Source organism: Spermophilus citellus, assembly GCF_964194105.1.
Source record: "Spermophilus citellus genome assembly, chromosome: 3".
NCBI classification, from domain to species: Eukaryota; Metazoa; Chordata; class Mammalia; order Rodentia; family Sciuridae; genus Spermophilus; species Spermophilus citellus.
In genome coordinates, this window is record NC_138184.1 from 179,130,265 (window position 1) to 179,146,171 (window position 15,907).

General features: G+C 34.4%; 1 protein-coding gene across 2 annotated transcripts in view; it reads left to right on the forward strand.

Moving 5' to 3' along the window:
- Positions 1-15,907, forward strand: part of GRM8 (glutamate metabotropic receptor 8) — a 765,391-nt gene that overhangs the window by 485,214 nt on the left and 264,270 nt on the right. For both annotated transcript variants that reach the window (XM_081288466.1, XM_081288467.1), the window contains one exon: positions 667-867. In XM_081288466.1, the coding sequence (XP_081144592.1) occupies positions 667-867 (201 nt within the window). The remainder of the gene's footprint in view (positions 1-666; positions 868-15,907) is intronic.

Consider the following 15,907-nt stretch of genomic DNA (forward strand, 5'->3'; position numbering starts at 1 on the left):
TTCTCTACCTTTTACTTAAAAGATCTAGTCACTATCAAAATGTTATATAATTACTACAATGTACGATATAATGGAATTTAATAAGGTGGAAATACAGATAATGAAACTATACTTCTCTATATTTTATTATTTTGTTACTAATGCAATAACTTCCACTCTTTCTAAAGAAACAAATTCAATACCCAATTTAAAAACCTAAATGGGATGCCGGGTGTAGTGGTGCCCACCTATATATAATCCCAGTGGTTTGGGAGGCAGAAGGCAGGTGGACTGCAAATTTCAAAGTCAGCCTTTGCAACTTAGGGAGACCCTGTCTCAAAATAAAAAGTACTGGGGATTTGGTTCAGTGGTTAAGGGCCATTGGGTTTAATCCCTGGCACTAAAACCAATAAAACAAAACAAACCACCTGGCTGGGAGGCTGGGGATACAACTCCATGGTAGAGTGCTTGTTTAGCATTTGCAGGTCCCTGGATTTGATCTCTAGCCACTGAAACAAAACAAAACAAACAAAACTCAATAATGTAGAATTAATCAGAAGTAAAATCTAATGGTTTGTATTTTGGTAAATATACTAAGTACCTCCAACGATGGAAATGTTTGTGCTAATGCCATCTTTTATTGAAATCTGTCAATGTCAAGTGATGGTTTTTCCTTTTATTTTGCAGGACTAGAGCGAATTGCTCGGGATTCATCTTATGAACAGGAAGGGAAAGTCCAATTTGTAATCGATGCAGTGTATTCCATGGCTTATGCCCTGCACAATATGCACAAAGATCTCTGTCCTGGATACATTGGCCTTTGCCCACGGATGAGCACCGTTGATGGGAAGGAGCTACTTGGTTATATCAGGGCTGTAAATTTTAATGGTAAGTTGCAACTTTTTTTGTGTGGTCTCTAAATGCTTTAGAAGTGACAGGATGTTTTTGTCCCCCCTATATATAGAAGATACTCAGGCAGAGTGGAAAGCACAGGATTAGAAACAGTTCTCCTTTTTAATCAGAAGTGTGAGTTTTTCCACCTGCTTTTAAATCTCAACATATTTTTTATGTTACCATTAATCTGCTTCTGAAAGAAGCAAAAGTTAAAAATAAGCCTCTATCAATCAAAATATTCTACTTAAATATTGCTATTTCAGAAACAACTTAGAAGGCTCATTCAAAACCATTGACGACAGATTAGATTTATTTGAAAATGTTTTGTTCGTGCCATTATTAGAGAAAAGATTATAGACGTTTTGTTTTGAAACTCATTTTAAGGTTTTTAAACAGTAAATTGACTTGAAGAAAATGGATGATCTGGAGTGGCTCTATATTTATATTCTTAAGAGTGTTGAGTTTCTGTGACTTCTTTTCTTTCCTTGTGTTTCTCTCAATGATTTAGTCAGTTAGAAGCAAAGAGCTGCATACAATGCTGTGTAGATAGGATTTTTCTACTGTAGAAGAAGAAATCTTGCTTCTGAACTGTCACAAGAAGCTGTTATAGAATGTCCTGGTTTCATAGTATTAGGTAGAGAAGAGCCAAACTACCCTGTCTGAAGTGATGGAATTATTGAATGCTGCTGTTCTTTCATGAGAGTTGTAATGGTTTATGCCCATGACTTTGACCATTATTTTCAAATGAAATGATAGAATGCTCTGAGCTGTCTAATTCTTTCAGTTTGGCTGTAATCCGCACAATGGACATGCCTCCAAGTCACGCACAGCGCGGCACTGTCCATCACAATGCACTCCAGTGACCTCCGCTGCCAGCCTTTCTCAAAACAGCACAAGGTCATCTTCAATTTAGAATTCAAGTGGAAACTTCTTATTTTGATTTTTCTCAGGCAACATAAGGCAGAATTTGGTTTCCATTCAACACAGAATATTCTCCTTTCTAGCAGAAATATTTGAGAATCATTACATGGCATTAATTCTTTGGTTAATATAAACACTAAGGAAAACGTTTGAAAATAATTTTCATGCAGTTATCAAACTGAGCAAGAGGATTGTTACAGTGTAAAGTTATTTACACTAATGTGAGGTTGGGAACACTTCATTTATCCATTAGTGTTAGGAAGTAGGAAGTTGAATGCAAATGAGGAAATTTTCTCAATTAGTGAGGCTCACCTTCAGAAAGGGAAATCTTTTCAAGAAGCACTGATGAAAGCATTTTAAAGGTGAATTACTAATTTCCCTTTTATCTTAACCATAGATCAAAACCTAACCCTTCCTTGATGACTCCAATTATTACACCATACTATAATATAATTGTGCTATTATGGACTATTAAAGAATGTCTGCATGTCTAATGGCTATTAACAGAATTTGCCTCTAGACACCAATGATCTCTGAGTTCTCCTGTCCACTTTGCACAGGTTTTATTTCCCCTGCTAGATTATCAGAGTTTGGCTGCTGTTCTTGCCTTTAGGCATGATTCCTTCCATAATCTGCTTTCTTTCAATCCACTATGGACAGAGAAGCAAATATAACACTTCATTAATTCAGTCAAGATGTTTAATTGAGCACATATGCTTTGCTCAGCAATATGATAGGTGCTAAACATATATTACTGGTGAGTCATGGGGATTTAGAGTTTTTTTTTTGTGAACTTAGATAACCAGTCAAGTAAATACCCCCAAACTATAATTATATTACCGACAATGAATGCTGCAAAGGGAGAGGTGCTGGAATTAGTATTTATAGTGAGGGAAATTTCTCTGATCTAGGGAGTTATAAACAGGTGAAATCTTAAGGAGCTTCATGTCTAAGGTGGAGCCATAGACAGAGTGATATGAGACCATGTGAGGTCTTTTAGGCAATTCCTAATGTTTGCTCTTATCTGAAAAATAATAGGAACCCACTGAAGTACAACAGTACTCTGTCTGATGCAATATTAAGTACGCTATGGAGAAGAGTCATGGAAAATACTTGAATTTTACTGTATGAACTTGAATTTCTTTGAGCTCCTTAGAGATTTATTTTGCAAGGCTTTAGATTTGCCTGTATTCCAATAGCTGATGATAAAGGGAGAGAGGCCTGAACATAGGCAAATTATCATGGACTATATAATTCTCTTGATTTTCCTCAATTTTCAGGATGTTCATCATTGTTTTATTTCATTATTGGTTTATCTATTAATGTTCATTCATCATTAATATTTTGCCTGTTTAAAAATAAAAGAGAATAGGAATATACCATCATCAAAACTATTACAGGAGGAAGAAATGAATATTGTAACCCAAATAAGGGCCTGTATTAGTTCTGAGCTTTCTACGCAGTCAAAGCACAAAGGGACCGGCAATGAAAATTATGTGATAAGAACAAGTCTGTTTTTCAAAAGAGAATAAAATTTCTTGGAAATTATTTCTACAAGAAAAAGTATCATATGGGGTTTTGACAGTCAAGTGAGCAATTCTATTTAACAAAATCATACAGCAAAAGTCAAAACCTTCTCTTCAGCTATTTTGCACCTGTACCCACAATCAAAACTAAGAAATGTAATGTTTGGAAAACCAAAGCTACTTCATTAAAGGTGTTTTCAAGGAGGAGGAAGACCTTTTCTTGCTCTAGATTTGTAACTCTTTTGCACTCTGATGATGTGGGATGAACCGTACTCTGAGAAGAATAAATGAAGAACATCTTCCTTATACTCTTTTTTTAAAAAAAATTAACTTCCTACTCATAAATCTGACATTTTGATCAGTTGAAGTAAGAGCTGCTGGGTTGAAGGGATTGGCGTAACCCTGGCCAATACACTTCTCAGTTTTACTCTCTGGTCTTGGTGTTACCTTGAAGGGTCCCAGCAGCTGTATAAGGAACTTACTTCTGTCCCACAGACTTACATATCATTGCTTTTTGCAGGAATTGTATTGTAAGTAGATGTTTGTAATTTGTTTTTGGAAATCTAGCAAACAACTATGTTGCATTGTTCACTGGATCATTATGGAGTTGGTTGTGTTGGTGACAACAATTGTTCTCATCTGGGGGACAGCCAGCCTATTTCCTAAAGATTGGAAATGCAGGGGCTTTTGGCCACACCACGTATTCCTCAGGACCAGTTTTAATTTCCTGAAGAGCACAGATGTGCTCAGCTAGACCCAGCGCTGCTTACCATACATAATACAAAAAATATACTATACACTGGAAAGAGCTTAGCATACTGTTATCAGTTGTCAAACAATGGGCTTCTCAGGGCTACTTCCAGTGTTGTACAATGTGGCTTCCAGTTCCTATCAGGATCAGTGAGCTACATGATGTTCTCTCAAAAGAAAAAAAAAAAAAACTTAACCCATCGCATGAAATTATTTAGCAGTGCCCAGTTAAATATTGAATAGTGACTGTGCTGAAGTGCTATTTCTGTGTGGATGATGTTAAATTATTTCACATGAACATGAGGGCTTTAAACTGTTTCTTTTTGACATTAATATGGACATATATCGCTTTTTGTGGTCCCTTCTAGTCAAGATAGTAAAACTATGTCATGTTTCGAGGAAGACTTCTAGTTTATAAGAGCAGGAGATAAAGCAGTACAAGCTGCTGAATGCTGCACAGGCCATTGGTGTAAAAGGGAATCATGTTTAAAATTTAGTCTTGCTGAGATTGTAAACAGGGATGTGGTATGCCTACTTAAGCAGTGGTTTCAAGACACTCAGTTTAAAAAATTATGTTTCTTCCAGAGTATTGTTTGACAATGTGAAGAGCATAAGAGAACTATAATGATAAAACATTAGTATTTCAGTTCTAAATTTGTCTCTCAGAAATTACTAAAGGTGAAATATTTAGTCAGATTACTAAACTAAAAGACTTAAGTTACTTTTGGCAACAAAAACATAAGCTACAATGGAGGTTTGATTGATTTTTAATACTCAAACTGTTTTTTATCATTGCTGGAAAATTTTACTTTCCCATCTCCTGAATCTGTATTGCAAGCACATTCAGAATCATGACAGGCTTAGAATCACTCGCGTTTTCCTTACAAGTTTTCTCAACCTCTCTTCTCTACTTGGGAAGCCAAAGGAAAACAACGACTTGACTTTTTAGGATTACTTTTATTGCTACTATTTGAACAAAATGCTATTTCTATAAATTTTTTAAATCCTAAGACCTATCAAAAGAAAAACATAAAGAAAAGGAGATCAGATTTTTTTTTTTTTTTAGGAACTTAAGCAACTATGTCAACTCCTTACTCCAAGGCAATAAATTATTAATACTGTACATCTTGTACGGAATCAAAGATTCTTCTGTTGCTACGAAAACCTTATTTATCATAAAGAAAAAGTGTTGGGCAGAATTCCTGAGATATCTCTCCATTCCTTTTACCTATAGTTGAGCTCATGTCAGGAGTGAGTCAAGCCTAATGGCATATTAATTTGGTTTGTTTGATTTCAGGTAACAAAAAGCAATTTAAGCTTGCTTAATTATGCTGATAGAATTTATGAGCACGTGTCAAGAAAAACCATAGCAGAATATAAAAGGGTCTAAGAAAAGAACTGGTTCTAGGAAAGGTAAACCTGACAGAAACTCAAACATCTTTCTGTATGTGTCTCTGCACCATCTGGTTCTCTTTGTACTGATTCTCTCTACTTTTAGCTCTCTGGTGGCGCATAGATCCATCCTACACTGCTAGAATTTAGCCATTCTTGGTTCAGGACACCTGCTGACACTAAGCACTTTTTTCAAACTCTCAATTCCAACTATGTGGGAGCTTGAATCTCATTAATAAACTTTGGTTGGGTATCAGTTCTGCTCCAAATTATCAGTGTTCAGGAGCAAGTAGTACAAATTTGGTTGTCATGAGTCCTGCCTTGAGGATGAAGAGGCTATTTTGGAAGTTTCTCTAAGCAATTTATGGGGAAAGTTATAACAGATGGAGCAGAGAGGTGGAAAACAAAGAGGACTGGTACCTACCTACCATAAGCAAGGAGGGTCAGAGGCTCTATGAGCTTCACAAGATTAATGAAAACCCCCTTAAGAATCAGAGTATCTGTGAGAACACCAGAAAGCAATCAGCTTTGTGGGTATGTGAGGTCAGCCTCACATGCATTGAATTTCCTGACACCAAGTGAGGTGAGGTAGCCCCTAAATCTTACTGTCCCACCATTTCAATGCTCAATCTTCTAGACCTCAGGGACTGGTACAAAGATGGCATTTATCAACATTTGCTTTTTTTGTTTCTTAAGAAACCTTTTTGATTTTAAAAACTTAGCTCAAAATGTTGAGTTATACAATTTTGAGAATCCTCTGAACACTTTAGTCTGATTCTCAAGGAAATATATTTGCATAAAATACACTTAAGCTATCTAAAGAAATAGTATAGCTTCATATTGGGAAATGTACTACAACCATGCTAATAGGTCAAATAAGATAATTAGCATTTCATAATATGATTTAAAGTCATTTGATTAAAATATAACCCTCATTTCTATTATAAGTACAAAACAAACTAGGAAGGGAATAAAAGTTTAATATGATAAAGTATAACTGCATCTATAATTATATACTTATAGCTGTTTCTATTAAATAGATGGATTAGAACTATAACCCTATTATTAATATTCTATATATTTTAACCAATATAATAAAGCATGAAACAAAAATAACAAAAATTACCACTAAAAAGTAAAATTAGTATCATTACTATATTCAAATAATCTGCTCTAAGGATAATAAATTAAAAAAAAATAAAATTACTTATTTTAGAAAGATAATCCAATCCATATTAAAATTAATATGAAAATATTCAGAACTTTCTATGTACCAGTAAGAAGTCATTGACTTAAATTATATGTAATTGAGCTCTGTTTCCTTTGCAGAAAATATTTAAAGTATTTTGCAACAAATTGAATGAAATATATGAAAGACCTATATGAAGACAGCTTTGTTGACAGATGTGCAACACATTTGAAAAATGGAGAGTCCTTGTTGATGGATGCAGAGCTAATTATATAAAAAATGTTAATCCTTTCTGAGTAAATTTGTATTTGTGCTTAGTGCAATTAAAAAAAATTAAAAAGGAGTATGTTCTGGAATTTTAGATAAATATTATTTTAAATTTTAATGATGAGAATAAGTGCATAAAAAGATGAATTTGAAGAAAACACTATTCCTTCCAAACATTTACATTTAAGCAACATGTTAAGTTATAATAATTATAACAATCAATCTAGTATTTAACTAGTACCAGAATAGACATAAAAATTAAACCAGAGGGTTGGGGGTATAGCTCATTTGGTAGAGTGCTTTCCTTGCATGCATGAGGCCCTGAGTTCAATCCCCAGCGCGCGCGCGCGCACATACACACACACACACACACACACACACACACACAACACCCAACAACAGAAATAGCCCAAAGTATATAATGACACTAAATAATTTTACACATGCATATGCATCTACATATGAATTTATCATGTTATAGCTTTAGAAGTAAGTGGGAAAAGCTGGGCCCAGTGGTGTACTCCTATATTCCCAGCGGCTCAGAAGGCTGAGACAGGAGGATCATGAGTACAAAGCCAACCTCAGCAAAAGTGAGGTACTAAGCAACTCAGTGAGACCCTATCTCTAAATACAATACAGAATAGGGCTAGGGATGTGGATTAGTGGTCAAGTTTCCATGACCCAAGAAAAAAGAGATAGTGAGAAAATCTAGGGAGGGGAAGTACAGAAGTTCATTGTATTAGACAAAGGGGAATGAAGGGAAGGGACAGGGGAGGGGAATAGGAAAGATAGTAGAAGGAATCAGACATAACTTTCCCATGCTCTGATATGAATATATGACCAGTGTAACTTCACATTTTGTTCAACCACAAGAATGTATCAAAATTGTAATGGGTTGCACCCATATATGTATAATATGTAAAAATATATCCTAATGTCATGTATATCTAAAAACAACAAATAAAAAAGAAAAAAAGTGACAAAGGACATTTTTTTTCTATTATTTAATTCAGTGAAACTGAGACAATTTCTTCACATAAGATGGAGTTTATTTTAGGTTTAGTTAAAAAACAAAAAGAAAAAAGGTAGGAAAGTTTATCTGATTTAAATGGATAAGCTTAAAATTAGTAAAATATTGAGGTGCTAAACGAGTATTAAAATTATCATAAGCATAGTTTTAAAACAAAGTAGGGATGATGTATTGAAGGCATGTCAAATAATTACTATATCAAATATGAAGCAGATGCATAGATTGATATAAATTATGACATCTCCAAGGTACCAATTGTCAAAACTTATAAATGTTAATAAATATATGAAAAGGTTAAGCCTCATGAATAATCAAAGAAAAACCAATTAATCAGCAAAGAAACAGTTTTCCATATATCAAATTTGCAAAGACTTAATAATAATTTTCATTGTAGAGGGCATTCTGTCTTTATATACATCTTATAAAGCAACAATTTTTAAAAGCCAGTCAATAGAGGAGAGGAATGGGAGCAGGGGGAAGCAGGAGGAGAGTGCAAGAGGAAGTACTGGGGACAGAAATGGAGCAAATTATATTCCCTGAATGCACAACTATTGTCAAAATGAACCCACTGTTATGTATAACTATAATACACTAATAAAAACATTTTTTAAAGATTAAGAAACAATCAACTAACAGGGAAACATGTTCATTACCTTGGAGTTAGCCAAGAGCACAGATGCCTGACACCCAGCCTTCAAATTTAATCACTAGATATTAATTAACAGAGAGAACAATAGGTGTCTTATTCAATCATCAATGATAAAACAGGTGATAGCTGGTATTTAATGCTAATTATCAGTTGAATTCCAGATTCCAAGGGTGAGCAGGCATGTGCAAGGTATAATACAGTGTTTCTAATACATATGGTGGTGCTAACTCTTTGTTATGGCATCTTACTATAATAAATGGGACTTGAGTATAAAAATAGTAGTAATAATAAAATGTAATTATTAAAAGGTGATTATCCTGGGTATTCCAAATATGCTTGGTAAGAGTAAGCATTAGTGTGATTTTTTTTCAATGATCATTTGATCATAGCATATTAAATCTTTATTTTCTTAATTCTAGGAATATATTCTAAGGAAATTATTTGAAATAAGTGTATTTTCAGATGCTTATTGAAGAAACAAGGAAGCCAAACATATTTTTGTTTTGTGTTTAATTAAAACCTACAAATGATATGTTGTACTGTGGCACAGCACTTTGACTGGGTACTGGGATCCTGGACTTCCTAGCTCTGCCACCCTCTTCCTGTGGTGTGAGCCCATCCCAACCTCTCAGCTTCATCTTTTAAAAAGAAGCATTATATAAAATGATTGAATCTGAGCTTAGAGCTCTCTTCCAGCTCTAAATTGTCTACATATTCCCTTTTATGATAAAGATTATTTTTATAAGGTGAAGGCATATTTTAAAAGCGTATATGTCTATCAATTTTTGTATTGTTGTCTTTCCTGTTTATGTTCACTTTTATCTCTTATGAATCATTTATCCCACATACATTTTATTGGGAATCTTATAAAGAACCTAATGAAAGAGCTCTGAGCTAAGCATCAAGAGCACAAAGATTATTAAAATGTGGACCTGTGAATTGTCAAATTTCATAGCTTAACAGAGAGGTACAGAAACATTTCACTAACAATAATTCAAGTGATTAGTGATATGATAGAGACATGGATGTTCACAAACAACAGAATGCTGAGATTTAGGAAACAATATAAAAGAGGTATAAAGAATACAACACAGAGAGTAAATGATATCTGATTTGAGTTACAAATGGAAAGTAACATTTCATCAGGTGGGTGAGATGAGGATAAGAAATTCTTGGCAGACAAAGCAGTTTAATAATCATTGAAAGACAGGGAAGAACACACACAGCACAAGAAAGTAAAGCTTCCATAATGGAAGAATGCATGATAATAGGTTGTAGAGATGAGGGGAGAGGGGTGCATGCTGGAAGATGAGCTAGGAAGGTAAGCTTGGGCCCATTTGAAGTCTTGCCAAGCTCTGTTGTTTGAATGTGACACAACCAGCAAAAAGAAACCAGGGAGGCTTTTTGAGCAGGATGATGAAGTGCTAAGTAGGTGATGAGAAAGTGTTTTAGAAAAATAACTATGGCAGTAATTGAAAGATGGGAGGGAGTGAGATTGAAGGCAGGAGAATGAAGGAAGTCAACGATAATTTGAAGGTATTTTATATAATTAATTTTTCAAAGCTAAGAGCTTACATGTATTTCCTGGAAATATTTATAAATTTAAGAAAAGTTAACAGAGTATATATTAATAATGAATACATAAAGATAAATAAGAAGTCTGATTTGAAATTAAGTAGTTTTTTAGTTTTTGATTAAGAACTTCAAGTTGGTTATAAAGTATTGAACTTATAAATTAAGTCATCATGAAAGTTAGGAGTGGAATTATACTTCTGCTTCTGTTTTCTAACTGAGTAGGGTGATAGACTATAAGGGAATTAAAGTCTAATATCTTTCATAGTCATGAAGGATGAAGTTTACTATTTTATCATTTCCTTCCTTAAAATAGAGACACATGCCAAGATTTCCCAGCCTTAAAGAAAAGCTTGAAACAAATCAGTGGATATATTCTGGTTGTTTTTTTGGAATTGCTCAATTTCATCCATTAGGTTGGATTTCTTTTACCCATCATTTATTCTTATTATTTATGATCTTCATAATATACTAAAAACAGAGGAATAAATGATAAGAAAATCCCAGAGACAGATAGGATGCCATGATTGCAGTATTAAGGACTGAGGGCTGAACCATGGGTCTAAATAGAGATGCTGTGGTGAGCCTTGAGTGAAGGATGAGGACCCTTCAGTGAATGAATGGATAAAATAATGTGGCATATATCACAATGGAATTTTGCTCAGTAATAAAAGAGAATAAAATCATGGCATTTGCAGGTAAATGGATAGTGTTGGAGAAGATAATGCTAAGTGAAGTTAGCTAATTCCCCCCCCAAAAAATGTCGAATGTTTTCTCTAATATAAGGAAGCTGACTCATAGGGGGTAGGGAGGGGGAACATGGGAAGAATAGATGAATTCTAGATAGGGCAGAGGGGTGGGAGGGAAAGGAAGGGGGCAGGGGTTTAGCAAGGATGGTGGAATGTGATGGACATTATTATACAAAGTACATGTATGAAGACACGAATTGGGTGTCAACATACTTTATATACAAACAGAGATATGAAAAATTGTGGTATATATGTGTAATAAGAATTGCAAAAAAAAGTACATGTATAAGACATGAATTGGTGTGAGCATATTTTATATACAAAGATATGAAAAACTGTGCTCTATATGTGAAACAAGAATTGCAATGTATTCCTCTGTCATATATTTAAAAAGAATAAATCAATTATACTGAAAAAAAAGAATGAGGAAACAGATGAAGGAGCTGAGAGGATCTGAGGTGATGGGAAAAATTTCTGAATGAGTGTGCATGTAATGGCTTGTACTTTTCACAGTGATCAGAAACACAGGCTTTATATTCAGAGTTTGAATGCAGTTTTACTACTTACTATATCATGATCTTGGCCAAGGAAACAAATCTCCCTAAATCTTTATTTCCTCATCTCTGATGAAAATAATAGTGATAATAGTATATGTACTGTGTGTGTGTGTGTGTGTGTGTGTGTGTGTGTGTGTGTAACCTTGGGGGAGGAATATATATATATATATATATATATATATATTCAGGGTTCCTATAAGTTTAAGATGATTAATACTTAGTACTTAAAAAGAGATAGACAAATTGTACAATACATGGAGAATATTTCATCAATAGACCTACAATGAAGTAAGTGTTTGATGAGATGGGTAGTCTGAGATTGAGGACTTGAACATCTTAAGAAAGATACAGACTTAAAAAGCATCGCATAGAAAGTCCAATAGTGGAAGTGAAAACAGGCCAGACTTTGGAAAGGATGCCTCTGCTATGGCTCCAATCAGCAAGTATTTTTCCAGCAGTGCCAGCCTCTTGGATATAGGAATGTGTGAATGTTTTTCCACTTTCAAAGCAAATGGAAAAATGCATTACCATTGAGATGGGCATGTGATGAGTCTAGAGTAGACCAAATGGGGCTCATTCTTTCATTATTTCCTCTGTTTTCTTAAAAAATTACATACCTTTTCTTTGAAATGAAGAAAGGTATTTAATGGAATAGCTCCCATGTTATTAGGGGTAATTATTTTCTGGTGATATTTCACTTCAGAAAGAATCTACCTGAAAATTAAAATGGAGCCTTGATTATTTTTCTCTTTAATGTTATTAACTCTTATAATTACATTAAGTTTAATCACAAAGTTAGTTTGAAAATGAGGGATATGAATGAAAAAATTCATGTTAATGCTGATGGTTAAATCATTACAGTTTGGGGACTTTGCTTTCTTAGTCTTTTGGGTGTGTTTAAAAACCATGACTATAAAATAACTTTGCTTTTGAACTACCTTTGTCTCTAGCTAAGTGAACAATTAACACATTTTGTTGTAGAAAAATCATGAGTGCATATTTATGGAATTTATATGAATATGTCAAACATGTTCATTTAACAAATATTTATCAATGTTTATTATGTGTCTAAATTATGCCATTGGTATTTTGTATTCCCTTCCGTTTCTCACTTCTTTTCCTTATTATCCTTTATATCTTAACCTTCTTTTTCTTTCCTCTTTTATTCCTTCTCCCAATATTTCTCCACTTGCTTTGTGATCCTTCAGTAACCAAGACAGTGACAAGTAGCCAATGGCATGAGCTTGGGAAAGATAGACATGAAGGCAAATCCTGACTCTTCCATTTAGGCCATGACATTTTGGTTCAGTCAGTTAGATTTTACAAGCCTGTGTGTTCCCTTCATTGGGAAGCAATAGTAATCATAACTGCTGTATAGTGTTACATAAGCATTTAATGAGCTAATTCTTCCTTAAGGGCTTAGCACAATGCCTGTATATAGTGAATAATCAATGGATGGTAATAGTAATGATTACTTTTTTTCCCTGCCCCTGAGAGGCATAAACCTCTGAATATATTTACAGAATTTCAAACAGACACACATAAACAATTCTCAAATATGCGCCCATTTGCATAAATTTTTCAACATAGATTTCAGAATGTGATAAATCTCCTTCATCAGTATTATTGTGGTCTAATATTAACTTATTATTTCTTCAAGGTTTCATTCATTTGTTCTCAAGACTACATAGGCATTTTAGTTTTCCCTTTCCCTTTTCTCTTGCAGTGGCTGTCAGAACTGTTCATTTATTATTAGAACCTTAAGGTGAGATATGGGAAGAAGAAGGCATAAAACTCATACTAATCAATTTTTCCTAGAGTTCAGTAACCAGGCAGGTAAGGAGGTAGGAACTGTTGCTTGAAGGGGAGCTCAGGGAATGTCCTAGAGTGAACCACATTTCCCATGTTCAGAATATCCTTGGAAACTCATCTATTCATGGACTGAACAGAAATGAATGACCTCTATAACCGGAGGTCTTCGATCTCATCCACTTCAACAGAGAAAACTTGCACCAGTGCATGATCGTGTCTATACTCACAGAGCAATGAAAACTGAACTCTCGGGATAAGATTGGTTAAAAGTCATAAGCTCTGTTTGTTTTGTATAATCATTCAAATAGAAATGAATATATATAAAGGGGTTGTAGTGCAAGTCTCTCAACAAGGCAATTAATTTCTAACTTAATCTTTATCCTACTGAAGAAGCTCTACTTTTCCCCAGATCTTATGTTTTTCTTTGCTGGCTGTGGTGGTTATACAGATGACCCTGTGGTTTATATTAGTTCATGAGTAACGCCAAGAAATTCTGACCTTCATGGAAATAATTTCAAAAGAGCTTTCTTTTCACCTTCTTGAAGCCCTCTTGGCGTCTTTATGTTCCTGTCTATTCTTATGTTAACCTGAGGATTGTGTGAAATTTTATATACCTTTATCTCTATTTTCTCTTTGCTTTAATCAACACTTAATAAAACAACGAATCATGCTTACTGCCTTTTTTTTTTACTTTATAAGGAGTAAACCTTACATACAGAAATGCACATGTTGAGTCTACAGCTCAGTGCATTTTCATAATAAGCTGAAAACCTCCAGGTCATAATTCAGAACACACCCAACCGCATCCAGAACACTGAACCAAACTCCCAAACTTCAGACTTCTTCTGTGTTCCCTTCCCATCATTACACCCCTCTCTGGGAAGTCCCTCTCCTGACTTTGAACAGCATAGACTGAGGTTGTCTGCCTTTATACTTATATAGATGAAATTTCTTTTATGTCTGGCTTCATTTTACTTCAATTTTTACTATAGAGGAAGTAAAGCACATTTCCATTATTATGTCTATCTATTAATGTTAGATTCAATTATTCAAATTGACTTTGTTGGATATTCAATATTTAAAGTTTTAAAGTCCAATAAATTAGTTTATGAAATAATAACATTTGGTATGTCTTAATGAGGTTTGAATATATGAAGAGTTAAATTTTTAGTGTAATACCTATAATTTCTGTGAAATCAGTAAAGAAAATATTACTGTCAAGAGCCTTCTCATCTTGGGCATGTTATCATCATCTTTTAAAATAATAGACTTTGTTTCTTAGAGAAATTTTAGGTTCACAGCAAAATCAAGTGGAAAGTACAGGAGTGTCCATAGTTTACATCAGAGTTCATTATGGATGTATTTTCTATGGGGTTTGGCAAATGTAAAATGACATGAAGCCAAAATGCACTACTATAATACGGAGTAGTTTCACTGCCCTAAAAATCCTCTGTCCCCTTGTTCATCACTTCCTCTCTACTAACCTTTGACAGTCACTGATCTTTTTATTATCTCCATATTTTGACTTCTCCAGTTTGTCATATAGTTGAAATTATATAATGTGTAGCCTTTTCAGATTGGCTTCTTTCACTTAGTAATGTATATTTAGACATTCTCCAAGTCTTGAAATGGCATGGTAGTTCTTTTTTTTTTTTAACATAGAATATTATTCTGTTTTCTGGATGTGCTCCAGTTCATCAGTTAACCTACTAAAGGACACTTTGATTGCTTCTAAGTTTTGGCTATTATGACTAAAGCCTCTATAAAGATCCAGGGATAGTTTTTTGTGTGGAGATAAATTTTCAACTTCTTTGGGTAAGTACTAAGAGCTTAATTGCTGGATCATACAGGAAAAGGATGTTTAGTTTTGTAATAAATTGCCAAACTATCTTCCAAAGGGGCCTTATCATTTTGTCTTTCTTCCAGTAATGAATTAGAGTTCTGTTGCTTTACGTGCTTGATGGGATTTGGTGTTGCCAGTGCTTCAGATTCTGGCCATTGTAATAAGTACATTACAGTGTGGTATTTCATAAGTAGTATGTCATTTTCATTTCAACTTGGAGTTCCCTAGTGATATCTGATAAGCATTTTTAATATAGCTATTTCATTGATAAAGCCAATAGGCCTACCCTCCATACCCTCCATTTAGAGTTAATTTGTATGAAGGGTGTAAAGTTTATGTCCAAATTCATTCTTTTTTTTTTGGCTTGGGAATATTTACTTGTTCTACCACTATATTACTCAGTTTTTTGTTGCTGTGACCAAAATACCTGATAAGGGCAATTCAGAGGAGGAAAAGTTTATTTGGAGTTCACAGTTTCAGAGATCTCAACCCATGGTTGGCTGATTCCATTGCTCTGGGCCCTAGGTCAGTGGGAACATCATGGCAAAGTGTGAGGCTGAGGAAAGCTGCTCAGATTATGACTGTGGTGAAGGAGCGGGTATGGGGGGAAGAGAGAGAGAGAGAGAGAGAGAGAGAGAGAGAGAGAGAGAGAGAGAGAGAGAGAGAGAGAGAGAGAGAGACAATGCATAGGGAACCAGGGATAAAATATAAACCCCAAAGGCACACCCGGGTAGCCTACTTTCTTTAGCCATACCTGCCTTTCTATAGTTATCAGGC